Source organism: Vigna umbellata, chromosome 10, assembly GCF_029865625.1.
Source record: "Vigna umbellata cultivar VRB3 chromosome 10, Vumbellata_1.0, whole genome shotgun sequence".
NCBI lineage: Eukaryota > Viridiplantae > Streptophyta > Magnoliopsida > Fabales > Fabaceae > Vigna > Vigna umbellata.
In genome coordinates, this window is record NC_142174.1 from 3,130,111 (window position 1) to 3,146,935 (window position 16,825).

General features: G+C 32.3%; 2 protein-coding genes across 3 annotated transcripts; one reads left to right on the top strand and one right to left on the bottom strand.

The window, feature by feature from the left end:
- The first annotated feature begins 918 nt into the window (after positions 1-918).
- On the top strand, positions 919-6,930 carry LOC148191653 (protein CHROMATIN REMODELING 35-like). Of its 2 annotated transcripts, none has more exons than XM_088100216.1 (6): positions 919-965; positions 1,087-1,161; positions 1,916-2,478; positions 3,572-3,754; positions 4,369-4,539; positions 5,005-6,814. In XM_088100216.1, exons 2-6 carry the CDS (start codon positions 1,113-1,115, stop codon positions 6,763-6,765), a joined length of 2,727 nt encoding a protein of 908 aa, XP_087956342.1. In that variant the 5' UTR covers positions 919-965; positions 1,087-1,112; the 3' UTR covers positions 6,766-6,814. The 2 variants fall into 2 exon arrangements, with proteins under 2 accessions (XP_087956342.1, XP_087956343.1); XM_088100217.1 differs by lacking the exon at positions 919-965 and adding an exon at positions 6,821-6,930 and having other exon boundaries at positions 983-1,161; positions 5,005-6,731.
- Positions 6,931-8,450: 1,520 nt separating this feature from the next.
- LOC148191654 (uncharacterized) lies at positions 8,451-15,876 on the bottom strand. The gene is made up of 12 exons (XM_088101088.1): positions 15,497-15,876; positions 14,740-14,855; positions 14,036-14,105; positions 13,035-13,182; positions 12,807-12,944; positions 12,354-12,493; positions 11,158-11,205; positions 10,195-10,305; positions 9,919-10,100; positions 9,705-9,826; positions 9,183-9,259; positions 8,451-8,941 (listed from the first exon to the last, which is right to left on the bottom strand). Exons 1-12 carry the CDS (start codon positions 15,734-15,736, stop codon positions 8,807-8,809), a joined length of 1,527 nt encoding a protein of 508 aa, XP_087957214.1. The 5' UTR covers positions 15,737-15,876; the 3' UTR covers positions 8,451-8,806.
- Between the last annotated feature and the right edge of the window lie 949 nt (positions 15,877-16,825).

Below are 16,825 nucleotides of genomic sequence, written 5' to 3' on the forward strand. Positions count from 1 at the left end.
TATATTCATATAAATTTGGATTTTTAGAAGAATCGAAATTTGTCAATTTTTTGTCTACATTTTTTTTACATTTTAAAAATTATTCTAATTATTAAAATATTAATTTTTTTATCGTTAATATATAGAATCTTATCTAAGTCAACTTTTTAAATTTGTTCTTAAATTTAAAATCTTATTATAATGATGGGCTCTTTGCAAAAGTTGCTTCCTAAAAGTAAGCTTGCAATTAATTTACTTAAAACTATTTTTAATAACGTTAAATTAATTGAAACACTAATTTTTATGATTAATATTAAATAACCACATCTAAAATTTAATTCTTTTTTTCCTAATTTATCATCAAATTAATTATTCTTCCCGCACAATTAAAATTATGCATTTATTGAAATTCATAACACCTTTGGTAATAAAATAGTTGTGCTGTTTTCTATATATTTAATCATTTATCTTTCCATTTAATATAATACATAAATAAATATACCTCTATAAATGCGTGTATAAATTATTTGTGTCCTAAAATTTCCTTTTCAAAATTTAAGATGATTTTAATTAATTTTTAATAATCATGTCATTAAGCAAACTTAAAATTACTATTTGATTAAATTAAAAAAAAATATTTTATGTAAATTATTACATGTATTTTTAACGGTGATTAAATGCGTCTAATCACCATCACACGCATGCAACGTGATTGGAAATGCAGTTTGACCGAAACCAATCAAACAGTTAAAAATTTTGATATCACGTCTCACGTGAATCTAATGGTTTGAATTTTTTGATCAACTTTATCGTCACACTCGCAGCTTCCGCATCCACACTGCATGAACGCTGCAGCTGCGACACAGAGGACCATTGTGACCGATGGAAACTCAATACTCCGTGCATTACTCACTCTATAAATTGTACAATGCTTTCACTCTGCATTTCTCAAACTCATTTTCAGTCTTCAGCATTTCTTCTTCTCGGTAACCCTCGTTCTCTTGATTTTCTACAATCTCTGATAGAAAATGGATGAATTCAACACTTGTTTTTTATCTTTCTCTTTCAGTTTGCAATATTTTTATCTGTTTTTGCTTCAATTCTCAGTTTCTTCATTTCGTTGAAAGTTACCGATGGAGTCCTCTGTTGACGTGTTGTCAGCTAAGCGCTGTCGTTCAACCGGTATATTCTTCATTATCTTGCTCTTTCTTTCTCTTCTATTTTATTTTTTTTTAAATTTGACATTAAAAACTGTTGATCACCACGTATATTATTTGCAATTTCAATATAATTTCCTTTTTCTTTCTAATTTTATCCCAAATTTTTGGTGGATTATTTCATTTTTTATTTTAGGATTTAATGAGAATATATATATATATATATATATATATATATATATATATATATATATATATATATATATATATATATATATATTATTCTTTTTGCGTGCAGAGTGGTTTCTGAGCATGTATTGTAAGAATGTTGAGTCCGAACATTTTCTTTTAGGACGAAACTTTATATAGTGTTCTCTTAAAGAGCCTTTTGTAGTGTTTTTAATTCAGTACTAGAATTTTAGCTGTGTAATATGCTTAATAAAACTTAACAAAGATTTGTATTATTTGTGTGAATTATCAATTGTGCCTTTTTTTTACGCTAATCATGGTGATACTTGAGTTTTAATTAGAGAACAGAAAAAAAAAAAAACATCTAAGGTACTATTTTTAAGTTTTTTCCTTTAATTATATTTTATGATTTTATGGTTTTCTTTTATTTTGATTTGATTAGTTGCTGGTAGGAGTTGAAACCGTGCTGGGGTTTGTGTAACGTAATACTTGAGTCTTGTGGAAGTATATAAGCATTGAGAATATTTGGTTCTGCTTCATGATGGAATATCTACAGTTCTTCTGAGTTTAGTTTCATTTTGTGAAACCAGGATCTTCCTCTGGCCCTGACATAGGCAAAAGACAGAAGTTATCAGATGTCTCTGACCATACGAATCCATCTGCAATTTCGGATATTGTGGTTCATATAGAGCATGGGAAATATGGAAGTGTCACAAAGGAGATAGAGGACCTTGTAGCCATAAAAATGCAGATACTTGGACCTTACTTTGCAAAGTATCCCGAACTTGTTAATCAATTCATGAATGTGGTAACTGACCACGATGAAGACACTACTAAATTCGAAGATCAACACGACACTGGTTTGACATATCATAATGTCATAGATTTGGCGAGGGAAAACATTGAGAAGAATGTTCATGCAGCTCCAGTTGCTGTTATTCACATTGATTCAGATGTGGAAGATGATGGAGATAAAAAAGCTATTGTTCCTTTTCATGAAGCTTCAGAAGTGGAAGATGATATACACAATAAATTTATTGTTCCATTTCATGAAGCTTCAGAAGAAGAAGATTATAGACAAAATAAATCAATTGTTCAGTTTGAAATTGTGTTGCCGCTAGTTGCACCGTCTCCTGTTGTGATGAAGACAGTTGTAAGTTTTCCTTAATTTTGTAATAATTTAAATATATGAAATACCAAATTGAAATAATAGTTGTTAATATGCATAATTTTTTATTTGGAATAATATATTTGTAACATGCTCCGTCTGGGGATAATGATAGGAACTAAGGTTTCAAACAAGGAAGTAGCTAAACTTATACGATCACTGATTAAGGGAAAATTCCTCTAATCCAACGGAAACAGCAAATAATTATGGATGGAAATACCTTTTTACAAATATGGAATAGTCATCAAGTAAAACCAATCAGAGGATGAGAAAAGACCGCCTATACACAAAATCACCACCCAGAACATCAGAATAATCCCTACTCATTTGGTTACCCACCTTTCGTATATACTCCTTTTCTCTCTTTTGGCCGCACTCTTTTGGCCACACTGCATGATTCCTATATCACGCTCCCTACCCTCCCCACTCATTCGATTATTTTTCCCTCTATTGCAAACATGACTTACAGGCCTAACCGATAATTTAACAAAATTGTAGCATTTATTTTCAACCTTTTGTGGTGTGGCTGAAGATTCTTTTAAAACATTGATTAAGACTGCATAGTTCTCTTAAACTAAGTCATTAATTTCTAGATACTTTGGCCCAGTTTCACTGAATAAACTTTTTTCCTTGTGGTCATTGTTTGGAAACCATTGGATTGGACGAATTACTAAACTTGAATGTTTACTATTGATCCTTTATACATGGTGATTGGGAAATTGATGGGTTTGAAAATGAAAATAGAGGATGTGTCTGGATTTATATTTTCTCTACATGTCGTACTATCTGTTTATATTATTTTTCTTTGCTCCTTCTATTCACATATTAATGTTGAAAAGTGAACAGTGAATGATGATGTAAGAGTTTAACCGTTTGCCTTTCTTGAACATGTGTCAATTTTTCATTTGAATCGCTTGACATTTGCATTTAGCTAACTTCTTAAGCCTCTGTGTATTTAGATTTAAATCTGTAGCTGCTCTTCATGAGAAGATGCTAGCTCTTTTTCCTTTCTCTTCATTTCAATGCAAGTTGTTTCACTGACATGCTTTACTGTTCTGTGTCAAACAATGGGTTTAAGAGGCAGCGTACTCCCATTCCTAACCGTCGCAAAAGTAAAGATCCGAAAATTGAGACAAGTATAGCGGGTAAAGGTGTTCATATCGGTGTAAAGGAGGAAGAGGATCATCAGGTCAACCCCGAAGATAATGACGGCTTAGAAGATATTTGGAAGGAGATGTCGATGGCAATGGAGTGTTCCAAAGTATAATACTTTACTTCTGTTTCTTATTTTTAAATAATAATTCCAGTCTTTGTCGTGGAGTTTATCATCAACTCATTTGGGATTTTTTTTTTTGTGTAATTTAATTCGTAATTCTTTACTAAAATTGATGTGTTTGGTTAAGGGTTGCTGAGACGATGGATTTTTCTTATGAAGATAAGGAAAATGACTATAGTTTAACAGCCAAATATCGAGAAAATAAATCAATTGTTAAAGAATTATAACATAGTTCCTTCTTTGAGTGCCGGTGTTAACTAGATCATTCATCGATTTATGAACAAAAAAAAATTCATATTAAATGTAGTTATGTGAGTTGAATTGTTGAAACATTGTACATTTTGGCGTACAATTATCCTTATTAGTCTCGAATGTTTTGCTCTCGTTTATTCGTTGTTACCTGTTGTATGTATACAATATGTAAGGTTCCCATTACATGTAAATGTCACTTGCGATTTTATTTTCTGCTTTGTAAAACTACTTCTATACACATCGAAATTTAAATTCAAGTAAATTATTTATTATATTGAAGTCTACTTGCAAATTGCAGTTTCAGGGCTCCTTTGGCATTGATGTAATTTAATTGTTCCCTCTACTAGGTTGTTTCCGCGAATCCTCTGCCAGATGAAGTAGAAAGAGGCCATGAAGAAGCAGAAAGAGATGAGGAGTGCGATCATTCTTTTATTTTAAAAGATGATCTTGGTTATGTTTGTCGGGTTTGTGGAATTATTGACCGAAAAATTGAAACCATATTTGAGTTTCAGTACAAGGTTGGTCTAATGCTTTTGCATTAATATTTTTGTTAATGAATGTGATAAACATAAAATATACTTTTAGTTTTATGATCGCTTTTAATTATGGGGTTGAAATTAGATGCTTAACACAGATTAATTTTTTAGGAGAGCGGGACATAAACATACAAAATGCCAAGCGAAACAGATAGCAACTTGTGATAGTTAAAATCTTCTGATAATTTGCCAACCTTCAGTGAGAAACTGTTTCTTTTATCTTATTCCACTAAATTTTCCTTAAGGACTGAGAAACCTCTTTATTAAACCAAATTAATATTGCAGGTAGACCATTCATATCATGTGTGGACTTAACTGCGTTATAAAATAATACCTATGCTTAATTCTTACTATTTATATTCTAACAAGTATTACTTCTGGCCTGGACAGGAAGTGTTAAAGGTTGACTTTATTTATTATTTTTATTAATTTTGTATTTTATTGAAGGTTAAACGGAGCACAAGGACTTATGCATATGAATCCTGTAACACCAAAGCAAAAGCAGATGTATTTGCAAATAATGTTGCTGAAGATGATCTCATAGTAACTGAATTCTCAGCACATCCTAGACACATGAAACAGATGAAACCTCATCAAATTGACGGATTCAATTTTCTTGTTAGAAATCTTGCGGGTGATCATCCTGGTGGCTGCATCTTAGCCCATGCTCCAGGATCAGGGAAAACATTCATGGTAATAAGTTTCATGCAAAGTTTTCTAGGCAGGTATCCGAATGCAAGACCATTGGTGGTGCTTCCAAAGGGAATATTGTCAACATGGAAAAAGGAGTTTCAAACATGGCAAGTGGAGGACATACCTCTATACGACTTTTATACAGTGAAGGCAGATAGTAGAAGTCAACAACTGGAAGTGTTGAACTTATGGGTGGAGAAGAAAAGTATCCTTTTCTTAGGATACAAACAGTTCTCCTCTATTGTCTGTGATAAGGGGACCAACCATATATCGTCATCATGCCAAAAGATTTTACTCAGGAGTCCTTCAATACTTATTTTAGACGAGGGGCATAATCCTAGGAATGAAAACACAGATATGGTTCAATCCCTTGCAAAAGTTCACACACCTAGAAAAGTTGTTCTGTCGGGAACTCTTTATCAAAATCATGTCAGGGAGGTGTTTAACATTCTAGATCTTGTTCGTCCAAAGTTTTTGAAGATGGAAACATCAAAAGCTATCCGCAGGCGCATTTATAGTAGAGTTCATATACCAGGTGTGAGAACCTTCTGTGATATTGTTGAAAACACTTTGAAGGGCACAGACTTTAAAGCGAAAGTAGCCGTCATACAAGATTTACGTGAGATGACAAACAGCGTCCTTCATTATTATAAAGGGGATTTTCTTGATGAGCTTCCTGGTCTTGTTGATTTTACTGTGGTTCTCAATCTTAACCCTACACAAAAGCTTGACATTGAAAAATTAAAAAAGTCATCTGGAAAGTTCAAGATATCTTCTGTAGGAAGCGCCGTGTATTTGCACCCTAAACTGAAATCTTTAGCTGAAAAATGTGGAGAAAATAATATATCTGATGATATAATTGATGCTCTGATAGAAAAATCAGACGCCAGAGATGGTGTGAAGTCCAAATTCTTTTGGAACATGCTAAATTTGTGTGAATCAGCCGGAGAGAAACTCCTTGTATTTAGTCAATACTTGCTACCTTTGAAATATTTAGAAAGGTTAACCATTCAAAGTAAAGGGTGGAGTCTAGGAAAGGAAATATTTGTAATCTCAGGAGAATCGAGCTATGAGCAGCGAGAATGGTCCATGGAAAGATTTAACAATTCTCCTGGTGCCAAAGTCTTCTTTGGCTCCATCAGGGCTTGTGGAGAGGGCATATCATTGGTCGGGGCATCACGCATAGTTATATTGGACGTTCATCTTAATCCTTCAGTTACTCGCCAAGCTATTGGTCGTGCATTCAGACCTGGCCAGCAGAAGAAAGTCTTTGTGTATCGATTGGTGTCTGCTGATTCTCCAGAAGAGGAGGATAACAGCATTTGTTTCAAGAAGGAATTAATTTCAAAAATGTGGTTTGAATGGAACAAGTATTGTGGTGATCGAGCATTTGAAGTTGAGGAAGTTCTTCTGAAAGAGTGTGGCGATCTTTTTCTTGAGAGTCCATTACTTGGAGAAGATGTAAAAGTTCTGTACAAAAGGTCAGTGACCATTCCCCCCAATTTTTGTATATAATATACTCTGACAATCACACACTTTTTTTTCTGATGTTTGTTTCTTTCTATGTCAGGTAGGATGGGTAGGCAATTATTTTTCACTTTCATGTGATTGTGAGTAAAATTTTCTGAACTTGTTTGTGTTGCTGTAACCCTGTTCGCTTACTATTTACCAATCATACAGTTTCCGTTTTAATATTTGTTTTAGTTGTACGTGCCTGGTAGAAATTGGCTTCCGATGAACAGTAATGAGTTGACAAATATTTTTCGAGATTTTCTGATTGTTCAGATTCAGGTTTGTATCTTTGTTCAGAACAATGCAGGATTACTGAGAATTGAATGAGGTTTTCTTTGAGTCTTTATTTCTTTCTGATGTTTCATGCTATTGTTCAATTTTGTTTAGTTTATTGTAGCAAATAGCAATTCTATTATTGTAGCAATTCAAAATGCTTCAAGTCTTTTTTGTATGATTGTGTGCTAAGAATGCTTTTTCTTGGAAGACATGTATGTATATAAACTTTTATAAAAAAAATAAGAAGAATTTCTTATCAATTAACATAAATTATATGCCCATTAAATGACGACTATAAAAAGAAATACGAATTTATATATACTAAGTATATATAAATTCTTTACTGTTAGTGCATTCTTGGGTTGTAGAAAGAAATTTTCTTACGTAAATTTCTTTACTAGTAAATTCTTTCTACTCAGGGGAGGTTCTGACTTATATATCTGTTAATTATTTTAGTAAAGTACCTTACGTAAATAATTTATTTAGTATTATATTTTTGTATCTTTAATAAAGTATTATAATTTGTTCCATTTACTGTAAAAATTGTACTTTTTAACTATTTAGATAAAATGTCATTTTTTTTTCTTTTATAATATGAAATTATAACATGAAGTTATAAAAGTTTATTTGCAATTAAATTATTTAGAATAACTCAGTATTTTCTTATATCCCTTTGTGAATTAAAGGTTATTAACATTTGTTGGTGACAATTTGGGGAGTAATATATATTTTATTTTGACTCATATATTTTATTTTGACTCAGTAGAATTATGTATTATAATGAATGAAATTTTTTGTAACATTGTGGCTAATATAGATAAAATTTTTATTATAATTTTTTGAAAGTTGATCTTGTTGCATAAGTTGATAATTATTAACATTTAACAAGTCTTCAAAAAATCTTTAGCTTATCTTGTATACATATATTTACCATATATTTTTTGCATTATTTTAGAAAAAATTAAAATCTTGGATTAATTACGCACACAAACAGTAGGAGGGATTTTGTTTTTTCAAAGCAAATTTACAGAAATGCTGAAATTTAATGAACGTAAATTGGACCCAGATTTGTATAGACTCATTGGAAAATTCTTTCTACACATTAATATTTTTGTCCTAGATCCTGAAACCTATATCCTCGTGAATAAAAAATTGTCATTTTATTTTTTCGAAATTATAGAATCCTTTGAGTAAACAATCTAAAAGTCAATTTTAAATTCCTATTCATAAAGTCTATAAATCATTTTTGACTTCCAAAAAGGGCAAAATGAAAATTTTAATATTCGTAGGGTGCAGAAAAGTACGGAGGTGTCCCTTGTTTTAATCGAATGTGCTACTTACAAGAAAAGGACTAGGGAGACTGAGTTCATGAACAATGGGCATGATATCACCTCGTAAACTGAAATGCAAAGTCAGACAAAAAAGGTGCTTTATTCTTTGCTTAATTGTATAAAATTACATATTGCGAACAAAGTCAACAAAATGTATTCGTCATAATTCGCATACAAAATTCCTAATCATGTCTAAGAATACAACTTCTTTCTTCCTCACAAAACAGTACACCTTTTTAGTATAATATCTTTGGTTCCCAGTGAGGCTGTGGGTGATTAATTGATTTACTTCATGGATACAAAGTACATTGCAGTAAGAATTGAAAAAATTAAAAAATAATAGCACAAAAATACAGAAGAGCGAAAGATGAAGGAGACCTTAGCAAAGAAGGAGCTTTTTTTCACAGGCCATCAACTAAAAGGCTTTATTTAAACTTCTACTGTTGTTGTGTATGATTGTTTTGATTTGTTCTTTCTCTCTTCCACACAATTACTACGCCGTAAAAATCAGATGAAGCCAATAAATTTTCTCCATGGTTCCAGGCAATACCCAGCACAGGAAACCCATGACCCTGCATTGCATTTACAAAAATCTTATGTATTTTGAGCTTGATTATAGCATTGATACCACTAACAAGTCATATTAATTTAAGAAAACCAAACTCAATCCCCTTAATTTTGGGTTGGAAATGAAAAATCATGATTGGAAGAGAAAACTCAACTAAAGATGACGACTAATCAGGTTCTCTATCGGAGATCAGTCATCAGTTTTTGAAAAAAAATGAAAACACCTTCGATGAAAGGAAGACTAACCTGTAGCTTGTTCACACATGTATTTTTCGGCCGAGTTAAATCATAAAAGTAGACATTTGAGTCCTCACTTCCAGCAACTTCACATGACAACAAAGGATAAGATAATGTAAGAAAGACAATCATTGTAATGTTGCTTAAGTTAATGTATTTAAGAAAAACTCAGTTTGCAGTACTTGAGTCTCCGTTTCCATTGAAGTCTCAATGCAAGCATTATTTACATCTCGTTTGGGTAAACATTTTTGCTAGTTAAAGTAAATCAAATTTCTCCTGAAAGTTAAATAACAAATTCATTGATTTTAACGTGTGAAAGAAACTTAAGTTCTTTTCTTTTCTTATAAATACTCAGAGAAGTTGAGAAATTCAAGCAGAGTACATAATCCTTGACTTATTTTCTAGTTTTACGCAGGCAGAGTTTGGGTTATTTAAAACAACCAGATTATTATTTAAAAGTCCTTCTTCAAGAGACGGAAGAGGGAGGAAAAAGGAGAAGAAAAGTAGTACGCAAGAATGATATCAACATACCTATGAATTCTCCTTTTTCAAGGGATAGGAGAGGACAGAAAGAAGCTCGAAATTTGTGTACACGTGGAGCTAATTTTAGCGAGCATCGAAGAGTTAAATAGCCATTTATCTCCGAAGCCACACTACAATACACAAATATTAGTGCTCCAAAGAAAAATGAGATCAAAAAACGAGAACTGAATGCAATCGGGGTGATTGAAAACTTTTTCTGAACCTGAAGAAAGACAGGTTTCCATCCTGGGTACATGTCAACAACACAGGTCCGCGAGCGAGTAGAGAGAAACTCCTATACTGCACTGTGGTAACAGGAGATTTGGGCTTGCTACTATTTCTATAACGATGGGAGCGAGATAATACACCTGTGTGAGAGTTCATATTTACTGAGTATATACATCCCTGCACATAGAATCCAGTACCTAAAGAAAATGAGATCAACATAACAATTAGGATATACAAAACAAAATACATGTGCATATATAGAGCAGCTCACCTGTGCATCTCCACAAAATAAGAGAAGTCCTGTATGGTCATGATCCAAAGAGGTAACTCCACTGTCAAATAGTGATTTATTAATTACCCTTCCGGTACTAAAATTGAACACCTGATACATCATATCATTTTTAAGAAAAATAATAAATTACCGTAAAAGTAAATGTATGTAAAAAATGACAACATCATAGCGGAGGATTTTATGGGGGAAAGGAGTAAAATGTACATACAGTAGCTAAGCCACAAATATTTAATAGTGGGAATATTTATCAAATCATAAATGAAAAATATGTGTTTGATGAATTGAAGTGACTGTCATTGCCTTCCTTATTCTTATTCCAGTGTCTGAATAACAAACAAACATTAAATGACTCAATCATATGATCTATGAACCTGCTTGAATATTGGGAGTGGGAAGGAAATGACGGGAAAGGAACAATGCTCCCTATTTAGGAGGTTGAAATTTTGTGGAAGGGAAAGTGTCTGAGCCGTTCCCTCGTAACAAAGGGATAATGAGGAGTTACTTTTATATCAAAAATAATTGACATTTACTACTTTACCTTCATAAATGAGTAACTTAATAAAATGGTTATATTTAAATTTGCCAGCGCACCACTTATTAACCACAAAACCTTCCTATTTCTTCCCTCATTAATATCCAAACACAGAAAGGTAACTCTATTCCCTGTACATGTTACTCCATTCTCTGTGAAACATTCGAGCATAACAATAGCACCCAACAACACAAACAGTTCTCTATACTTTACAAACAAAGAACACAATGCTTCTTCAATAACATTTAAGGTCTGAGCGATTCCACCAGATCAAAGTCATTTCAGGTTTACCAAGCAAAAACAGAAATAACTAAGATTAACACACTGCAATAGAAAAGCTTCAGCAAAGGTGTCAAACATGATACTTTCTTCTCTAAAAATAACAAAATGGAAACAATTAATATATTTACATTGATTTCTTTGTTTGCATTTCCAACTGAAAGGAGGTTGTTATTTACCTGCACCAAATACAGAAAAAATACAGGCTTCAGTAGCAACCAAGAATGGAATCAAAAGAAAAATTATTTACCAATATAAAAGATCCAAATCCACATTCATAATGATATAGGAAACCGTATCTTTGGAAAAATTGGACAAGTTGCAAAAAATATCTATTTTTAGTAGATGAGAGGAAGAAGGAAATCTGAAGCAAATTGTTGTAAGTTACCCATTCTTTCCTAACTGACAAACTCACCTCCTCCCCTGCTCACCCTCTATCTTAGAAAAAAACGAATTTTGATTCTCTGCTGTATTTTCTGGTGTTGTCCTACTGTACCTTCAAAATACACTGATTTTTATATTTTAAAATATAAAAAAAAATCTTTTAATATATTAAATCAATATATTTTAAAGGCACAAGACAACATAACAAATCCGGTAGAGAATTTGAACCCAGGAAAAACATTCAATTTCGCTAGATGTAATAGATGGAAAAATTCTGCATGCTAAATGCACAGCCTCCTTCCCTCACTATTTTATCCTTCAGAGCATATTTTAATTTGTTGCAGTCTCAAGCATCACCAATCCAAAATAAAACCAATGTGTACGGAGAAAGTCTTAAATTCTTTAACAAGGGCTACAGAGAAAAGTACTGGTCCACCTCATCATTTTCTCTTTTTGAAAACAGATTTGGTCAACAAAAAAAAGAAAAGATGAGAGAGAGAAAAACTACAAATAAATCAAAGATCAAGATCACAATGAATGTCTGAGTACTTGTGCAAACAATGAGAGAGATTCAATTCCACCCATCTTCAATCTACGAAAGTCAATTTATCACTTCCCTCATTGTAAAAAATGGCTATTAGAACTTCTAGAAAAATATATAGACATAGCAGTGAAAATCTAGTAAATTGAATACACAAAGCAAGAAATAAAAGGCAGAGAAGGCTACTCTTCATATAAACATGAAATTTACCATGAAATTACCAGAATATCTAAAGTTTTCAAATCTTAGACGAGGGTATTTTGTCCAATTATTGAAGAAGGCAATGGTATCCTCTGAAGAGATGGGAAGGCTAGCATTCTTAATAAAAGAAACAAGAAACCCTTATACATAAACACAGACCCAGACACAAACACACACACACCCACACCCAATTATACTTACAGGGTGAAAACGGATACACAATTGTGGACATACTCCATATATCACCCGTATGCAAATACCTTTCGCTATCTCCCATACTCTCACAGTTTTATCCCATGAAGATGATGCAATGTATTGATTATTTGACGTAAAATCAAAATCTGAAAATGAACAAAGCATATGAGGTCAGGTAATAAACTAGGGAGCATTACAATTTAGGGAATTTTGGAAAATCATAATTCCACAGTAAGAATAAGTGACAAATTCAGTAAGAATAATTAATTAATGGCTGCAGTTTTTTTCTGAAATCTGGCTAATTTGATCTCCAATTGGAAAAAGTGCAGGACAAGGTTTATTGATCCATAAAGCCCCAATTAAAAATAATACATTAGGTGATATTTGCCAAGCGCACTTGATCGTATATGTCATGCAGCATTAAATATAGATCAAGTAAACAAGGACAGTTTATCCAACCTGTTACATCTTTGGAATGCCCTTCTAATTGTTTTATGACTGACGGATTCTCAGATACATTGCAGACAGTTAAGGTTCCATCAGCTGCCCCATAAGCAAGTAAATCAGAACTCTTGTGCCCAAACTTCAACACCGAAACTACACATAAAGATTTTCAGAATTATTCCACCATGAAAACCAAGTAAAACAGAACCCGGGTAAAAAAAGACAAATTTATATTGGACTTACCAGAGGCTTTGCACTTGTCAAAGATACAATGCATTCCAACAAAAGAATAAGCGGACTCAGCCCTACGGTGTCTAGGAGGATCGGAATCACTTACACTTGACCCAAAACTCGATCTATGATTATGTACTGGATTTGCATTTTGCAGATCCTACAAATTTGAAAAATGACACAAAAAAAAAAGTAAACAAGCATGAAATTTAAACTAATACTCACAGCATATGAGCTAAACAGTACAAACCTACTCCAATTTCAAAACAATTAAACAAACCTCCAATTATCATGGGCTAACATAACCCACATATCCCTTTACAGTACAAACGCATAAAGTATATCTATTTCATTAGTGTAGTCTTATGTAATATATAAACCAATAAGTTAGCCCATGTAAATTTCCCCCAATCCAGGAAGCTTAGGTGTATTTACTCTGACTAACAGCAACTTCCATAATTGTAGTTTCAGCAACAAGAAGCATTGAGCAAAACATACTAATATCAAGAAAGTGACAATCAAATCTACTCAACAAATTATAGGGTTGGTTCAGAGCCAATAATCAGTGAAGAATATAGCGTATCATCTATGAGCAACTTTAACAGCTTTATGACAAATAAAAAGTTATCTAGCATTTTTCTAATGAATCTAATTTGGTTTCTGAATGCTTTCTTTAGCTCTGTTACAAACTTTTCCATCCTAAAAGAATGGGAAAAAATAACTAAATAAACGTAAGAATCCCACTTGACCAGGTGCCACATCAAAGCATAATCAGCACTTCCTAGACAACAGCACTATCAGTTCAAATGAATGTCTGGTTATCCTATCAGATATTATGGTACACTCTCATATACTTAAATTAAAAAGTATAAATCCCATTAACAGAATATGTCTATCTGTTCAAAATTTTAATGGATATGGCATTTTTCTACCCAATTAAGAGTTAGAAGTTAAAGACAAAAGGTATGCCCAATACAGGTATATTGCAACAAAATCTACAGCACACAACTTACCCTCCCAGAACTCAAGCTGTCCACCTCAGACCAACGGGAATGTGGACTTGGAGATGGAAAAAATCGGCCACTGATGCATCAACCAGTAAATTATCCTGATGTCAGAATTGTATGGAAACATAAATTTAAACTAGTACCGTGAATGAGAAAGCTGCATTGACATAAAATGTGGTTATAATTACAAATAGAAACTCAAATTGAAGAAGTAACCACAAAGAAGTACATGGAATTCACATTAAAATGAGAAAGGAAGGCAATTGATGTGGAAAATCGTATAGAAATTAAGATAGTTTTTATATAAGAGACAAAGTACAAGTGTTGGAAAAAACCATACCATCCTAAATTAACCTAAAACATAACAGAGAAAAAAATAGGGAAGAAAATTAGATAGGCTAAAAACCAGCTTGCAACACAACCATCCATAAATCATAATCATCTTGTAAATATGTTTGAGATTACATGTGTAAAGAAAAAAAGTCATTTCAATGAATAACAATATCTGTCTTCCAGAATTTTCCATGCAGATCAAAGTTAATTTACTGTTCAACAACACATCCAGGTCACTTTGAAGCTACGTATCCAATCATGAGCATCTTTAATTCCTTATTTTATCCCCTTTTATCAACCATATCATGAAATTGTATGATACAAAATTAAGCGTATATGTGCTCATTAGTTCCAGTAAAAAAAGAAAAAACAGCAACCTGTTTCCTGGAGTACTGTGCAGACTAGGGGCTCGTGAACTATCCCTTTCCCAGTTTCTAGGCCTACTTAGGTAATTCCGGTATGCCACATAAGTTTTTCCATTGCATCTCCAATCCTTCAACACAATCACGTGTCCATAAGCGACATAGTAACAACAACACAGCCACAGGAGATAACACTTTCACAAGTAGTAATAATAATAAGAAAGACGGAACTCAGATCAGTTCCTCATGCACTTTTTATACCATTCTCTTATCAGAATTGAAGTTTCACCTCGGCAATCTTTGTAATATAAGGTGGTTTCACTAAAGGGAAACATGGATTACCCGTGTAAAACTCCAATTCTGATGAACTGCACTTGGAACTGTATATATAAATACTGTCCAATAATAATAATAATAAACCCAGCACTAAACGTAATTAAACATCGTTTATAACGATTGAGAACACTGTAATAACACGCAAGTCAACAAGCTTATAATCCAAAAGTCAAAATGTAACAATATGCAGACATAGGTCACACCAACGAAAGAAAAACTAAAAAACTAAAAAAAAAATCATCACCGGAAATAATGCAAATCTATCACGATTGATCTGGAAAAAGAAACAGAACTAGATGCATATAAGAGAACGAGATCGAGACGTGATTATAAGAAGAATTAAGCTACAAGCACTTAAACAATCTCCATTTTAAGATTATGATGATAAAATTATAAGAAACGTTAGATAGGAGTGCGAGTTCTGAACGGAGCGTACTCTGCGGTGAATAATTCCGGCCTCCGCCTTCCGAAGAAGGAGGAGGCGGCGAATGCCGATGTACTCGGGATCTCTGTCAGCTGTGGCTGGCTGAAGCAAACAGCAGAACAACTCTGGATCTGAACTCTCGTCTTTGTTGTCTACGTCGTTGTTGTCGTTGTGGCTGTTGAGGACGTGGTGTTTGTTTTGTTGCGGTTCTATTTCGCCGTCGTTGACGGCGGCGCTGCCTTGCTCCGCCATGGTGTTCTATATAGCGTTCATCGGAGAGCGGTGACCGAAACCGATTCTCCGGCGAACTTTGCAACGGTTAATCTATGAATGTTCGATTCTAATGCGAGAAATACATAGAGAGACAGCGAGAGATCGAAATTAACTGGAGAACTTACCAACCGGTGACCGGGGGGAAATTTCAGGGGAAAATTCAGAGAAAAATAAACATAGATAATAACTAAAAGTTGATTAAAAAACACATGTAATTTCTATTAAATGTTTAACACGAATACCTCTATTTTAAAAGAGAAAATTTTATCAGTTAAAGTATAATTTATATATTACTTTTTATTTATATCAAATTTATGAAAATTAAATAATAAGATCAAAAGAATTAAATGATTTATATTTTAGCAAGCACATTATCAAATTAATATATATATATATATATATATATATATATAAGTTGTTTATTTTAAGAGAAAAAAAAATCAAAAGTTACAAATAAATTTACCTTTTGTCCTTAACAACAAGCTGATTTCATTTATGTTTCTTTAGATCTGTTTAAAGCCATAAAATAATAATAAATTTTTTTAAGTAATAACTAATTATATGACTTAGATGAATTTATAATCAATTATTTGTTAAATAAGATTGATTATGTGTTTCAATAACCTACCTTAAGCATATAATTGATTGTATACTTTTGTACACGATGATATTATTTAAAAGTTTAGATTTAACCTATTCAATTATACGTCTTCACTCAAAGTAACTATTTTTTCAAGAAAAAAAAAATCTTATGGATCATGTTATCATGTCATAATCAAATTAAAAAACCAATTCTCCTTTTGAACTTATAAAATTATGTTGAGCACATAATATATTATACTCCTCGATAAAATGTTTTTTTTATGTATTTTACTTTTGAAATATTATATGATTATTAAAATTTTAAACATAATCAATTCTATTTTATATTTAAATAAAATTGATCATATTTAAAAAATTTAATAGATTATAAGAATATTTAAAGAGGTTGCTGATGAAAGTCTAAAAATTAGATTTTGATAGTAATCTAACTTATTATATATTAAATTGCAAACAAATATATCTAAA

What these genes read in the sequence shown, in the direction of transcription:
- LOC148191653 (XM_088100216.1), top strand. Translation starts at nt 1,113, where the DNA reads ATGGAGTCCTCTGTTGACGTGTTGTCAGCTAAGCGCTGTCGTTCAACC. An exon ending in TAAGCGCTGTCGTTCAACCG is followed by an intron (nt 1,162 to 1,915) that starts GTATATTCTTCA and finishes TTGTGAAACCAG; the next exon opens with GATCTTCCTCTGGCCCTGAC. An exon ending in TATTTGAGTTTCAGTACAAG is followed by an intron (nt 4,540 to 5,004) that starts GTTGGTCTAATG and finishes ATTTTATTGAAG; the next exon opens with GTTAAACGGAGCACAAGGAC.
- LOC148191654 (XM_088101088.1), bottom strand. Translation starts at nt 15,736, where the DNA reads ATGGCGGAGCAAGGCAGCGCCGCCGTCAACGACGGCGAAATAGAACCG. An exon ending in TATTTTGTGGAGATGCACAG is followed by an intron (nt 10,101 to 10,194) that starts GTGAGCTGCTCT and finishes TTCTATGTGCAG; the next exon opens with GGATGTATATACTCAGTAAA. An exon ending in GGAAACCTGTCTTTCTTCAG is followed by an intron (nt 9,827 to 9,918) that starts GTTCAGAAAAAG and finishes TGTGTATTGTAG; the next exon opens with TGTGGCTTCGGAGATAAATG.